Source organism: Mustelus asterias, chromosome 14, assembly GCF_964213995.1.
Source record: "Mustelus asterias chromosome 14, sMusAst1.hap1.1, whole genome shotgun sequence".
Classification (NCBI taxonomy): Eukaryota; Metazoa; Chordata; class Chondrichthyes; order Carcharhiniformes; family Triakidae; genus Mustelus; species Mustelus asterias.
The window spans coordinates 29519513-29534608 of record NC_135814.1 but is presented as its reverse complement, the minus strand read 5'-3'; the positions used below and the strand labels follow the sequence as shown (position 1 = coordinate 29534608).

At 40.3% G+C, this 15096-nt stretch overlaps 1 protein-coding gene across 7 annotated transcripts in view; it reads left to right on the top strand.

The window, feature by feature from the left end:
- spopla (speckle type BTB/POZ protein like a) overlaps positions 1 to 15096 on the top strand; it is a 183060-nt gene that overhangs the window by 126681 nt on the left and 41283 nt on the right. For 5 of the 7 annotated variants that reach the window (XM_078228022.1, XM_078228023.1, XM_078228024.1 and 2 more), the window contains one exon: positions 8869 to 9002. In XM_078228022.1, the coding sequence (XP_078084148.1) occupies positions 8925 to 9002 (78 nt within the window). In that variant the 5' untranslated portion in view covers positions 8869 to 8924. Of the gene's footprint in view, positions 1 to 6819; positions 6855 to 8868; positions 9003 to 10274; positions 10425 to 15096 lie in introns of those variants that run through there. The other 2 variants (XM_078228021.1, XM_078228027.1) reach the window with 2 other exon arrangements.

The following is a 15096-nucleotide window of genomic DNA, read 5'->3' as shown; positions in this document are numbered from 1 at the left end:
ATTAAGCTGATCTTTCGCTTCACCCTATCTATAACTGCAACACTATATTCTGCACCCTATCCTTTCCTTCTCCCTTATGTACTCTATGAACGGTATGTTTCATCTGTATAGCATGCAAGAAACAATACTTTTCACTGTATCCCAATACATGTGACAATAAATCAAATATAGACAAGTAAATTAGTACTGTTCAGTCTTACTTTAGTATTATGGAAAAGTTGATTCTGTGCTGCTGCTAAAGTCATAATGATGTACTTGACGCATTGGTATTAAAAGGATGTGTTTCAGTGCCTTTAGATGGAAAGGAGGATTTACCATTAAATATAGATCATTAAAAAAAAATTAGTAGTGTAAAATTTAGACAGAAATGCGATGCATTTAGACTCAAATTTGTGTGTCCCCCAATAGTGTAGTACATGTCCAACAAGTATTTCCACACACCCATTGATTGCAGCAGTTCAAACGACAACTCTCACTTCAGCATATTTGGCGAGGGTCAGGAAAATAAAATTTTCAGGTTAAAAAAAGATCTATTTGTGAGCTATTACCCTGAAAAAGAATGTTTATTGAGCTTGCAGTTCAAAATGTTATTTTTGACTTGTTTGTTTGATCTCAAACATGTAGTTTTTAAAAAAAAACTTGGATAATTTGTACCCTGTGCAAATGAACAGCAAGAATCAGGAAGGCTGCCTCACAGTGCCAGGGACCTGGGTTCGATTCCCACTGTTTGTGCGGAGTCTGCACGTTCTCCCTGTGCCTGCGTGGGTTTCCTCCAGGTGCTCCAGTTTCCTCCCACAGTCCGAAAGACACACTGATTACGTGCACTGGCCATGCTAAGTTCTCCCTCAGTGTACCCGAACTGGCGCCAGAGTGTGGCAACTAGTGGATTTTCACAGTAATTTCATTGCAGTGTTAATGTAAGATTACTTATGACACTAATAAATAAACTTAAAACTTAAGGTTCATATTTGATGTATTTTTTTGTTAATTCATTCGTGGGACATGGGCATCACTGGCTGGCCAGCATTTATTGCCCATCCCTAGTTGCCCTTGAGAAGGTGATGGTGAGCTGCCTTCTTGAATCGCTGCAGTCCATGTTCTGTGGGTTGACCCACACTGCGTTAGGGAGGGAATTCCAGGATTTTGACCCAGCAACTGCGAAGGAATGGCGATATATTTCCAAGTCAGGATGGTGAGTGGCTTGGAGGGGAACTTGCAGGTGGTGGTGTTCCCATTTAGCTGCTGCCCTTGTTCTTCTAGATGGAAGTAGTCGTGAATTTGGAAGGTGCTGTCTCAGGATCTTTGCTGAATTGCTGCAGTGCATCTTGCAGATAGTACACACTGCTGCTACTGAGCATCGGTGGTAGAGGGATTGAATGTTAGTAGATGTGGTGCCAATCAAGCGGGCTGCTTTGCTCTGTATGATGTCAAGCTTCTTGAGTATTGTTGGAGCTGCACCCATCCAGGCAAGTGGCGAGTATTCCATCACACTCCTGGCTTGTGCCTTGTAGATGATGGATAGGCGCTGGGGAGTCAGGTGGTGAGTTACTCGCCGCAGTATTCCTAGCCTCTGACCTGCTCTTGTAGCCACTGTGTTTATGTGGTGAGTCCAGTTCAGTTTCTGGTCAATGGTAACCCCAAGGATGTTGACAGTGGGGGATTCAGTGATGGTTACACCATTGAATGTCAAGGGGTGGTGGTTAGAATGTCTCTTATTGGTGATGGTCATTGCCTGGCATTTGTGTGGCGCGAATGTTACTTGCACTTGTCAGCCCAAACCTGGATATTGTCCAGATGTATGCTATTCAAAGGGATGTGAATGGGTCCGATCTGGGATATAATGATTCATTTTTTTCCATGTGTATTTTTCTTATTGAAGCCTTTGAAGATATATCTATAACTGAAAATTAATCTTTGGATTTCCAATTTTGCAACCTCACAATTGTAAGGGGAAAAATGCATTGTGCAGACTATGTTGTATAAGGTCAATATTGAAAGTATAAATAACAATGTTGGCAACTTAATCAGTTCTCAATATACAGTGAAATTGTAATGGTTCAAATCCTAAGATAAAATTCCAGTTATCATAGAATCCCTACAGTACAGAAAGAGGCCATTCAGCCCATCGAGTCTGCACCAACCACAATCCCACCCAGGCCCTACCCCCATATCCCTACATATTTTACCCACTCATCCATCTAGCCTACGCATCTCGGGACACTAAGGGCATTTTTTAGCATGGCCAATCAACCTAACCTGCACATCTTTGGACTGTGGGAGGAAACTGGAGCACCCAGAGGAAACCCACGCAGACACTAGGAGAATGTGCAAACTCCACACAGACAGTGACCCGAGCCGGGAATCAAACCCAGGTCCCTGGAGCTGTGAAACAGCAGTGCTAACCACTGTGCTACCGTGCCACCCTTCATAACAATGGTTTCCTGGTCATCATTAGACTTTTAATTCCAGATTTTTTATTGAATTCAAATTTCACCATCTGCTGTGGCGGGATTCGAACCCATGTTCCCAGAGCATTACCCTGGGTCTCTGGAGTACTTACCCACAACGATACCACTATGCCACCATCTCCCTTTTATATCAATGTTGTCAACTGTTCCTGATAGCAGAAAGCAAATCCCATAGATTGATGCCTGTGATGATCTGAAATTTTGCACTGGTAATTCACTTGTCCAAGCTTATCATATGACTGAGACACCAATTGGCGCTGTGTTAGAACACAAGAACGCAAAATCATGGAGTGCTGTACAAGCCTTCATTTGAAATTGAGATCTCTCTGTAAAAGGACATGCCAAGTCTGCCAGTATTGCTAAACCTGAGAGAAAGTTGAAAGTATTGTCGATTGGAGAGAATGTGAAGTTGATACTATTGGAATACTGTGATGTGAAGCGGAAAGTGGACATCAGAAAAGAGTGGAAGATTTCCTCATTGTGTTTGACCATCTTTATGCAACTCAAGACGAACATCTTGGAACAGATCAACAAGCAGGCATCCTCCTTAGCAAGGTAGAGAGCGGCTGCCAATCCCGATGTTGAAGAAACCCTGCTAATGTGCTTTACCTGACGAAGGAGCAGCGCTCCGAAAGCTAGTGGCTTTTGCTACGAAATAAACCTGTTGGACTTTAACCTGGTATTGTGAGACTTCGTAATATGCTTCAAGGGAACCCAAGCAGAGAACGTTTCCATCTCTGGTCCTATCCTGCAGGAAAGGGGAATTGCCCTGGCAAAGAAGCTGGGCCACACGGAGTTCACTTGCAGCGATGGATGGTGGGACCAATTAAAGACCATGAAGCAGAAACAGATTATGGAGTCTTTACATCGCTAACTCCCAATGTTTTCCAATGCAAAGCTTTGGCCTTTTTCAAGGTCAGACCATTGTAAGGTGTGAATAAATTGAATAAATGCATCTTTACACATTGGGTGGAATTTTCCACACCCTGTGTCACAGGTTTTGTGGTAGTGGAAGCGATCCATCATTGGAATGATCCCACCACCATCAATGAGTTTTCTCGTTGTTCACACCCTAGCGGTGGGGGCAGAAATGGCTGGAAAATCCCAGTCACTGTGTTTTCATTTGACATTTGTATCTATTGCATTTGTAGACATATCAGGTTACATAGAGATGCAATCATCATGTGGCAATGGGCATCCTCAGCTATCATGAAGCTCCACTTATCACAAATTTGTAGGTGGATCTCCTGGGATTCAACTCATTGAGATTTTACTGTAATAGCTGGTACATACACTCACAATTGTCTTTCAACATTTAGTAGTCATTACTATGAATAGAAAATGAGATTGCACGCTATCAATTCTCACTTCTGATCCAGTGTCCATCTTAATGATATGCTATTAAAAACTGTTTTAAGGGAGAGCTGTTTTGGATTTTTTTCACAGCACATTGGACTTTGACATCAGAAGACTGGAAAATTGCTAATGTTCTGATTATTAGAAAGGGTCAGAACATCAGCTTGGGAGTTATTCGTTTGACACCAATTAGGTAACTCAAGACCATAGTAATATACTTCAGTCAACATGAATTTATGGAAAACCCCTAACCAATGTATGGCAATTTCTTGAATGACAATTGAAAAGCATATGACAAATACAATTAATTGCATATTAAAAGATGCACTATTGAATAACATGAAGCTAATTCTTTTAGGATAACATAGGTAACCAGATATAAAGAGGCATGGTCACCTTGTATAACAACAATCATCTAGGAAAAGAATATTTACAAGTCTGAAATAGATTGTCTCTTTTGGGCAATTATTCAATTAACTACTTCACAAATCATTGATGAGACTTCATATGATATAGCCCCAGTTTTATTGAATTTATCAAAGATTAACAGCAGATTCCATTTTCTATGTTACTAAATACTGTGGCAGTCTTCTGCCTCATTTCATAAGATGATGGTTTGCACCATGGTGGTTCACCCCATGTTAAGCATTGCGGTTTAGGAACCGCACTTTAACATGACAGCCTCTGCCACATTTGCTGTAGAGGAGCACAGTGGGCTGAGAAAGGGCAGGATGTGCTGGCCCCTCTTCTCTGGGCACTTTTCTTGGTCAGCTGAGCTTTTTGTAAACACTCGTCTCTCCTCCACTGTCCTTCAAAACAGTCAGCTGCCAGAGGTCATGACTGTCTTTCAGTTGTCAATGTCAATTTGCCACCATCTACATATGTCGCTTGCAGGTGTCTTTGTAGTGGAGGAATGGACGCTCAGGAGATTGTGACCCAGAGGCCAATACATTGTACAGCAGGTCTTTAGGTATACAACCATCATCAACCTGGTGGACATGGCTGAGGCAGAGCGCACATTGTTGGCTTAGCAATTAGCATGAGCTGATGGAATTAACACTATAAACTAGACCACCATAAATGGTCAAGTGCAACTTGATCTGTCCTTGATGGGAAATGAACCAGATTTGAGTGAATAAACTGGCAAATATTTAATCTCATCAAAAGACTTGGTTTGAAGAATGCTAAATTCCACACAGTTCACCAATGCCAGATGTAGTGAATCAGAAAATCCCAATGCATAACCTATCTTAGTGAAGGATAGAAAATGTTTTTTCCTATTTATTTGTTACATATACTGTTACTAATTTAACTTGTTACAGATTACCCTATGAAATCCAGTTTGAAAGATATTATTTGTTGGCCAGGTTAACCAACAGTAGTAGCCTCACAGTATCACTCAATGAACTGCAAATTGTTGCTTGCCAAATACATAGAGAAATGATGAAGACTTAATTACCTTTGAAATGTACATTCATTACCATTACAAGGTTAAGTGTTGGTAGTTGAAGTAAATCAGCAGAATCTAAATTATTGATTATTCAGCTGCAAGCTTCACAATATTGCATCATTAGAATTCACCCAGTAGCAATATACGAATTACAACAAAAATTGCAAGCTGTGCAAACTTAAATGCATCATCAATAATGGCGGTCAATCTTTCCTTAGGCCACCACTATTAAGGCTTTCTTTTGATGACAAGTAGCAGTTGAATGGCATCTGACATCACTACTTTTGGGTCACAATTTGACTAACTTCCTAATTTGACTAACTCAGCATGAACTGTCAAGTATTTTGGTGATGTATACCCTTATATTGTTCTTGGCTTGATGATCGGAAATCTAGGCAGTTGACAATGGATAGCTCTTCAAAGAATCAGCACAGATACAGTGGGATAAATGGCCTCCTCAATGCACTCTGATTCTATTAAACCTACCTTTAAGCTTGCTCTACTTTCAAATATCCTTTTGAGTATTCTAACCTTTTAACCCTTTTGCACATTCTGAAATCATCTCTCATATAATTTATTATTTAAATTTATTTAATAAATTCTGATATTTACAGCTCTGAAAACTTGCGCTAAATCTTTGCAGATTTCCCCCAACCCTTTTTCAGCCTAAAACACTTCTCTTGAAAATTATTTATGAATGCAGCCTGACTGTAAATACCTAATTACTATCGAGAATTCCACTTGGGGAGCTTTACTAATCCAATGCCCATTTTCTGGCATAGATCCCCTTTTATGGTGTCACAAGTACAGTGGCCTATCTTAGAAAGTTATATTTGTTCGTCTGTGGGAACTTCAGCTAAATATTTTATTTTACTGATTAGTCAGTAAGACTCATTGTACAGTGGTTTCATTCTTAAGATTATCTAATTTATTTTAAGGCTCCTTGATCAAGAAGTGAAGCCTTTCTTTGTTTGATCGAAATCACCTGCTTCTGTATGTAGTGAGCTGCCATTTTGTCTGAGTACCAACCAGTAGCAGAAGATCATTAACCTCTTTGGTTGAACTGCAACTCTGTTGAAAGAGAACTTGGTGTAGCAGTTCTTCATGAAGGAAAATAATTTGAGGGTATGATTTTGAATAAGGCAACAACGAAATAAACACAATTTATTTACAATTAAATATGATTACTAAGAAGCCTAATTAATTACTCATGATTTCTCAAGGATTTGTTGGATTACTATTGCTGGTTTAATGAGCAAGTCAGGTTGTATTATATGATGGAATTCTGGAATATTATACACCGAAAAAAAAGCTTTTTTGTTATTCTTGATGCCATAGCAATTTTCTCATTCCTGATTTTAATCACCCCATCACTGATGGCTATATCTTCAGCTACCTAGCCCCTGAGTGCTGGAATTCCCCCTGTAAAACACTCAACCTCTCTCTACCTCTCTTTCCTTCTTTAAGACGTAACTTTAAAAATGACCCCTTTGACTAAACGTTTGGCCATCTGTCGAAGAATCTTCCTGTGATGAATACTTTAAAATGCTGGTTTCTAGCTCTTATGCCTACAATGAAGGGTTAGTGAACTGAATTTTGCTGGTGGACTGGTTTCAGTGGTTTAGGATAAATAAAATCCACCCTTGTTTTAGATGCTCTTGCTTTGCTCAAATTTTATTGATCTCTTAATCATAATTCCTGCACAGCAGATTATAATCCCAAGTGTAAATGGCTCAGATTCAACAATAAATGATGGCAGAAATTCTTTTCATGGGTTTCCTGGTTGGAACAAAGGCTAAACCTAATTAACTGATTCTGTCCATTAACGTGCTTGCATTCTGACACAAAGTAGAATCATTGGCATGAACGTGAAGTTGCACGAATCTGTTTTTTGACATGTTTAATGGATTCAGTTGTGTGATATGATACAATTATGTTGGGAACGTAAGAAAAGGAGAAGGTTATTTATGGCTGAGCATCTCTATTAATTTCATTTACCTGCCTTTCCTTCATATCCCTTAACCTTGCCCAACAAAAATCAGTCGGTTTCAGTTTTTACATTTTAAATTGAGCTACACTCAACAACGTTTTGGTAAGATAATTCCATACTCTTGCATGAAGAAATGCCTCCTAACCATCTCTTAATGGCCCAAGCTCTGATTTTAACTTTATGCCCATTTGTTTGGGCTGCCCACCAATATAAACATTTGCCTGCCTATCTTGGTGTGATGTTCCCACCCAAACCCGACAGCAGTAAACACACAAGCTGTTCCCCTAATAATGGAACAAAAATAAGTAAACTGAAAAACACCATTGGTTTACTTTTTTCAAAGTATAGGTACCTTTTGCTTACCTGGAGCATTTAAGTCATTTTAAGTAATAGTTTTCTTTGGGAATGAAGTGCTAAGCAAATCCACATTAATCAGCTGGTTGTGAATTAGATAGCGGAACCTGTCTCTTAGGGGAATTAACCCCCCATAGTGCCAATGCATTCATAGAATAAAGCTACATTTAAGTAATTGTAAATGCAGTCTCTGGGAATAGTTCAGAATAAATTATTCTTCATAACAGTGAGAGAAGTTGGTTGATTGAAAGGATGCAACTATGTGTATATTTCTTTAGATTCCCTACTTCATTTAGTTCTCTTTCCCAGAAGATAGCAATGTCTATCTGTAAAGATTGCATTTATGTTCCAATGAGATTTGTGCTGGTGAAGTCAGAACTCTGTTTTTCTCCCCACAGATGCTGCCAGACCTGCTGGTTTTTTCCCCCAGTATTTTCTGATTTTAATTCTGTTACAATGTTTGAGTGGGTCTCTACATGTATGAACTAACTTTATAACTATGTTGTACTTGCTAATTCTGGACTTAAGAGCCAAAAATAACCCTTTTCACAGATGTAAAATTGGTATCAATGCATCCAATATGGTGGGTAACATGCAGGTGTACATTCTATGCTGTGTTCACTGATTGGCAAAGACAGAAAGAGAGGTGTCCAGATTCCATGTAGTAAACTGTCTTGAAAGCACGTTGGTCCAGGCCCTGTTGAGGTGCAACCTGTATAGGCCCACTTCCTCCCGAGCCAATCCCAACACTACCAGAATCTACTTCTGTCCAGCCACAGATTCATCTGTTCTATTGTTGTCTTGTGACCTTGACAACAAAATATGGATTATCTATGTCTAGAAGGGACAAAATCAGCCTCAGCGAATGGTGCCTCTGGGCTTAGAAGCCTGTTTATATGTCACTTCTGATTGCTTGCCCAAGATAGTGGAAAGCATTGATCACCACAGAGCCATGTTCCAAAGAAAATAATATATTCTGCATCTAAAATCCATGTTTCATTGCTGCACTCCCACATGTTTCTCTCCAGAACGACTTGTATGAGTGGCAAATATTATAAATTTAAAACATGTGTTTATTAGAACTAAATATAGTTCAAACTAATACTAGTTCTGTACGTGTTAATTACTGCAACTTTGAGTATAGAATAATTTGCCAAATTCAGAGATTAAATTCCACAGAAGTTTAACTTGTATTCTCCCCTGCAGATTGTCTGTTTAGAGGTTGGTGATTTAATTGTGTTTTATTGCAGGAGAAGCCCTGAAATTCCCTCTGGCATCTAGGTTCAAAACGGCGGAGAAGCTGGCGATGTCAAGGGTGCCAACTCCCCCTCCACCTGGAGAGATGTCTAGTGGACCTGTGGCAGAGAGTTGGTGTTACACGCAGGTATTGTACATCCCAATGCTTCTACGCTTAATTGCTAAATTGTAACAGGTTACTTAGTTTCTCTGTGGAATAGATGAACAACAATTTTGAACAATATAATATCCAGTTTACTTTTTGCTTTAAAAATTGGAGTTGTCTTATTTTGTATCCCAGGTGGGCACACAGAGAGACAGCATAACATGTAAGCCAAAGCCATAGAATTTCCTGCAGATTGTAAATCAGAATTCAAGCCTTACTGGGGGTGATCATTCATATTTTTCTTATCATAGAAGTCATTAAGAATTACTAGGGAAACCTGGCAGTTGCTAAGCAGATGATCCTTTTGGCTAAGGTTGTGCCAGTCAAGGAGGGTCTGGTATAGTTACTGCTGAGGAACAGGGCAAACCATTACAGAGCTACTCACCGGCCTCCCATTCAGCCTTTTAGGGCAACATGGTTTATTACTGACCTTAACAAGTTAGCCGGAATTTTCTGGTCCTGACCTGAAGCCAGTGGACCTTTAGCTGGTCCATCACATTTTCTGTTCTTGCAGCAACAATTCCTGCTGCTGATGTATGTTGGAAAATCTAGGCCAACATTTTAATAACTTTCAGGAAATAAATTAATTTTTGCAACCATGTGTCATTGATGAAGTCAGGCGAACTTGCTAGAGATCATTTTTTGCTTGAATCATTAGACCCTGAATTCACCCCAGTTGTGAAACATTTTGACATGTAATGAATTCTGTACTTTGACACCAAGAGCGGAATTTTCTCATCCCGCCCGCCACGGGAATCGTAGTAGGCGGGACATGGACTATGCAAAGGTCCGTTAACTTTGGGCAGGATTTTCTGACCTTAGGGCGAGTGCGGCTGGAAAATCCCACCTAAGGGATCTGATAAATTTAGGAGTCATTAGTGGACATATTGGAGCGAGGTGTTATGACTGAGATGGATTTCAATATTAGGAGTAATTCTGGGATCTCTGGGCAGGGTTAAAAATAAACAGAACTGTTGTCTTTCAGTCACTAGCAATGGAGAGCCAAGATGGATATGAAAGGGAAAAATTGTGATTGTGGAGCACAGACAAAGGCTTAACAGGCTGGTCATATGAACATGATCCATGCTGTAAAAGGGGATAATGGTTTGTGCAAGTGATCTCGATGCCATTTATTCCTTAGAGCATGTGATAATTCACAATTGTTGGGATTCACAACATTTAAAGGCACTGATTTCCTCAGTCTGAGGTGAGGAGTGTATTGGCAATTGTATTTTAAAGTTTATTTTGATGCAGTGTGATGATGGAAAGATTTCTGACCAGTGAATTACACAATTGGAAAAGAGAAAACCAGAGGCTTAAGCACTCAACCTAAGAGGAAGAAGAGGATCGAACAACCTCGCAGTGATCAAAACATAGATAAAAGACTTACCACACATGACGAGCGTAAGAATTTTCAATATAATGGCTTAAAGTTCTGCAGTGTTGGGGGCCTAAATAATCTAATGTCTAGCCCACTGAAGGTATCCTCTCAGGATTTGCATCTTCTCATTTGAACTACAAGTAAAAGTATTCATTAAAAACTGAGTGGCAGTGGATACCTTAAAGATTGTACTGGACAGAAAAATAAATAAATGGAAGTCAGGGACTCCGCTTTACTTTGCCAATTTGATTTTTTACCTTATTAGTGGAATGCTGCTGAAATCCACCCCAGGATATAATATTTTGAATCTGATCTTTTGTGTAGTTGTTGCTTAATTGCCATCATGTATTGTTTCTGTTAGTGAATATTGACAATTTATTCACAACTAGATGCATGCAACCTGCTACAAATATGATATTTGTATGTACAATTTGGGACTGTCGCTATAATTTCGAGTAAAATGGAGAAATGAAAGGGATCATGGGACGTATTTTGAATTCTGCCTAATATCAAGCCTGGGAAGCCTAATTGTTGACGAGGTGTCCATATTGTTTCGTTGGGAAGGTGGGGAAAGTTTTCACACCTGTAAGCAATCATCAGAGCAGCTGTGATGGTGGATAGACTATCAATCTCCAAGTTCCAGGGAGGTTTTAAGAATGCCTGGTTTTGTACTTTAAACTAGCTATTTAATTCAAAGAAATAATGAAGGATAGATAATTAGCATTTCTGCATGGATACAAGGCCCTTGTGGTTCGCAATGCCATGGAGATGGACTTTGAAAAGAGAAAAGTCCATTGGAAGCTATTGTAGGGTTGGGTTGTAAGTTTTCCTGAAACAAAATCGCCACTGAACCTCGCAGACAGGGTTAGGCTGCAAGAATCAGAAAGAGAGAGAGAGAGAAATCTCAGTTCTTTTAAGTTTAATGTCATTTTAAATTATGTGTAAATTTAATGGTCTTTATATTTAGACAATGCCATTTCAGGAAGTGTTCAAGTAATTTTCTAGATCTTCATGTCAAGGAGCCTAATAGAGAACAGGCTACTTTTGGATCTAGTGTGAGAAAAGAAACCTCCAGGAAGGAGTGACTATAATATGATGGATTTTCATAATGGGTTTGAATGAGATATCGTTAGGTCCAAACCTAGAATCTTATGTATTAAAAACAGAAAATGCTAGAAACACTCAGCAGATTTGGCAGCAATTGTGGAGCATAGAGTTAAAGTTTTAGGTTGTGGCCTTGCATCAGAACTTATGTAGTTTGCTTTATTTAGATTTCTAAGTTAAATAGGCTAAGGGAATTGGTAAACTAAATTAAAATGTATGGCTAGACAAACCATGGCTAGTATTTAAAGAATTAATGCATAACTTTGCAACAAATGTACATTCTTTTTAGGAACGAAAACGCCACAGAAAACATAGTATAATCTTGGCAAACAAGAGAAGTTAAAGATAAGAACATAAGAAATAGGAGCAGGAGTAGGCCATCTAGCCCCTCGAGCCTGCCCCGCCATTCAATAAGATCATGGCTGATCTGAAGTGGATCAGTTCCACTTACCCGCCTGATCCCCATAACCCCTAATTCCCTTACCGATCAGGAATCCATCTATCCGTGATTTAAACATATTCAACGAGGTAGCCTCCACCACTTCAGTGGGCAGAGAATTCCAGAGATTCACCACCCTCTGAGAGAAGAAGTTCCTCCTCAACTCTGTCCTAAACTGACCCCCCTTTATTTTGAGGCTGTGCCCTCTAGTTCTAGCTTCCTTTCTAAGTGGAAAGAATCTCTCCACCTCTACCCTATCCAGCCCCTTCATTATCTTATAGGTCTCTATAAGATCCCCCCTCAGCCTTCTAAATTCCAACGAGTACAAACCCAATCTGCTCAGTCTCTCCTCATAATCAACACCCCTCATCTCTGGTATCAACCTGGTGAACCTTCCCTGCACCCCCTCCAAGGCCAATATATCCTTCCGCAAATAAGGGGACCAATACTGCACACAGTATTCCATCTGCGGCCTCACCAATGCCCTGTACAGATGCAGCAAGACATCTCTGCTTTTATATTCTATCCCCCTTGCAATATAAGCCAACATCCCATTTGCCGCCTTGATCACCTGTTGCACCTGCAGACTTGGTTTTTGCGTCTCATGCACAAGAACCCCCAGGTCCCTTTGCACAGTAGCATGTTGTAATTTTTTTCCATTTAGATAATCTAATTTGCTATTATTTCCTCCAAAGTGAATAACCTCGCATTTGTCAACGTTAAACTCCATCTGCCAGATCCTCGCCCACTCACTCATCCTGTCCAAATCTCTCTGCAGACCTTCTACGCTCTCCACACAATTCACTTTTCCACTTATCTTTGTGTCGTCTGCAAACTTTGTTACCCTACACTCAGTCCCCTCCTCCAGATCGCCTATATAAATGGTAAATAGTTGAGGCCCCAGTACCGATCCCTGCGGCACGCCACTAGTTACCATCTGCCAACCAGAAAAGCACCCATTTATTCCGATTCTCTGCTTCCTGTCAGATAGCCAATCCCCAATCCACACTAACACCCTACCCCCATCTCCGTGTGACCCAATCTTCTTCAGCAACCTTTTGTGAGGCACCTTATCAAACGCCTTTTGGAAATCCAAAAACACCACATCCACCGGTTCCCCTCCGTCAACCGCACATCTTCATAAAAATCCAACAAGTCCGTCAAGCACGACTTTCCCCTCATGAATCCATGCTGCATCTGCTTAATCGAACCATTCTTATCCAGATGGCCTGCTATTTTTTCTTTAATGATGGATTCCAGCATTTTCCCAACTACAGATGTTAAGCTAACCGGCCTGTAGTTACCCACCTTTTGTCTATTTCCTTTTTTAAACAGCGGCATGACATTAGCCGTTTTCCAATCCGCCGGCACTACCCCAGAATCCAACGAATTTTGATAAATAACCACTAACGCATCCGCTATTACCTCTGAGATTTCTTTCAGTACCCTGGGATGCATTCCATCCGGGCCCGGGGACTTGTCCACCTTCAGTCCCGTTAGTCTACCAAGCACTGCCTCCCTGGTAACATTAATTGTATTGAGTACCTCTCCTCCTACCAACCCTCTATCGTTAATATTCGGTAAACTATTTGTGTCTTCCACCGTGAAGACCGACACAAAAAACTTGTTTAAAGTTTCAGCCATTTCCTCATTTCCCACTATTAAATCCCCCCTCTCGTCCTCCAAGGGTCGAACATTCACTCTTGCCACTCTATTCCTTTTTATATATTTGTAAAAGCTTTTACCATCATTTTTTATATTTAGAGCTAGCCTAGCTTCATAACCTATCTTTGCTTGCTTTTATCACTTTCTTAGTCGTTCTTTGTTGTTTCTTAAAGTTTTCCCAATCTTCCGATTCTCCACTATTTTTGGCCACTCTGTACGCATCGGTCTTTAATTTAATACTCTCCTTAATTTCCTTCGTTATCCACGGCTGGTTATCCCTTTTCTTACAGTCCTTCTTTATCACCGGAATATATTGTTGCTGAGTACTGAAAAGGATCTCCTTAAAAATCCTCCACTGTTCCTCAGCTGTCCTACCTACCAGTCTCCTCTCCCAGTCCACCTTAACCAATTCAGCCCTCATCCTATCATACTTCCCTCTGTTCAAACAGAGGACGCTGGTATGGGACCCTACTTTCTCCTGTTCCATTTGTATCAGAAATTCGACCATATTGTGATCACTTGACCCAAGAGGGTCCTTCACAAGAACATCCTTAATTCTACCTACCTCGTTACACATTGCCAGATACCAGATAGATAGTATTACATCAAAGCAGGAGGCTTGTAGTGTTTCCGAGCGTAAGCCTGGGGCTTTCAAAAGAAAGGGAAAGAAAATATATGAGAATAGCATAGCAAGAGACAAAAACAAATTGGTTTTTATTCTGTAGATATGTAAATAGGAAGAGATTGGTGAAAGTAAATTTACCCATTAGGTGCAGATGCAGGTAAAATTATAATCAGGAATAAAAAAATTGCAAAGGCATTAAACAGGACTTATTTTTAATAAGTCATCTTGGTTGAAGATATAAAAAAATCCCAAATGGCCAGGAGCCGAGTGTCTAGCAATAATGGGGAATTTAAAGAACAGTAAGAAGTCTCACAACACCAGGTTAAAGTCCAACAGGTTTATTTGGTAGCAAATACCATAAGCTTTCGGAGCGCTGCCCCTTCGTCAGATGGAGTGAAAATCTGTTCTCCAACAGTGCACAGAGACACAACACCAAGTTACAGAATACTAATTAGAATGCAAATCTCTACAGCCAGCCAGGTCTTAAAGGTACAGATAATGTGGGTGGAGGGAACATTAAGCACAGGTTAAAGAGATGTGTATTGTCTCCAGACAGAACAGCTAGTAAGATTCTGCAAGATCAGGAGGCAAGCTGTGGGGGTTACTGATAATGTGACATAAATCCAACATCCCGGTTTAGGCCGTCCTCATGTGTGCGGAACTTGGCTATCAGTTTCTGCTCAGCGACTCTGCGCTGTTGTGTGTCATGAAGGCCGCCTTGGAGAACGCTTACCTGAAGATCCAAGGCTGAATGCCCGTGACTGCTGAAGTGCTCCCCCACAGGAAGAGAACAGTCTTGCCTGGTGATTGTCGAGCGGTGTTCATTAGTTCATAGTATTCTGTTAATTGATGTTGTGTCTCT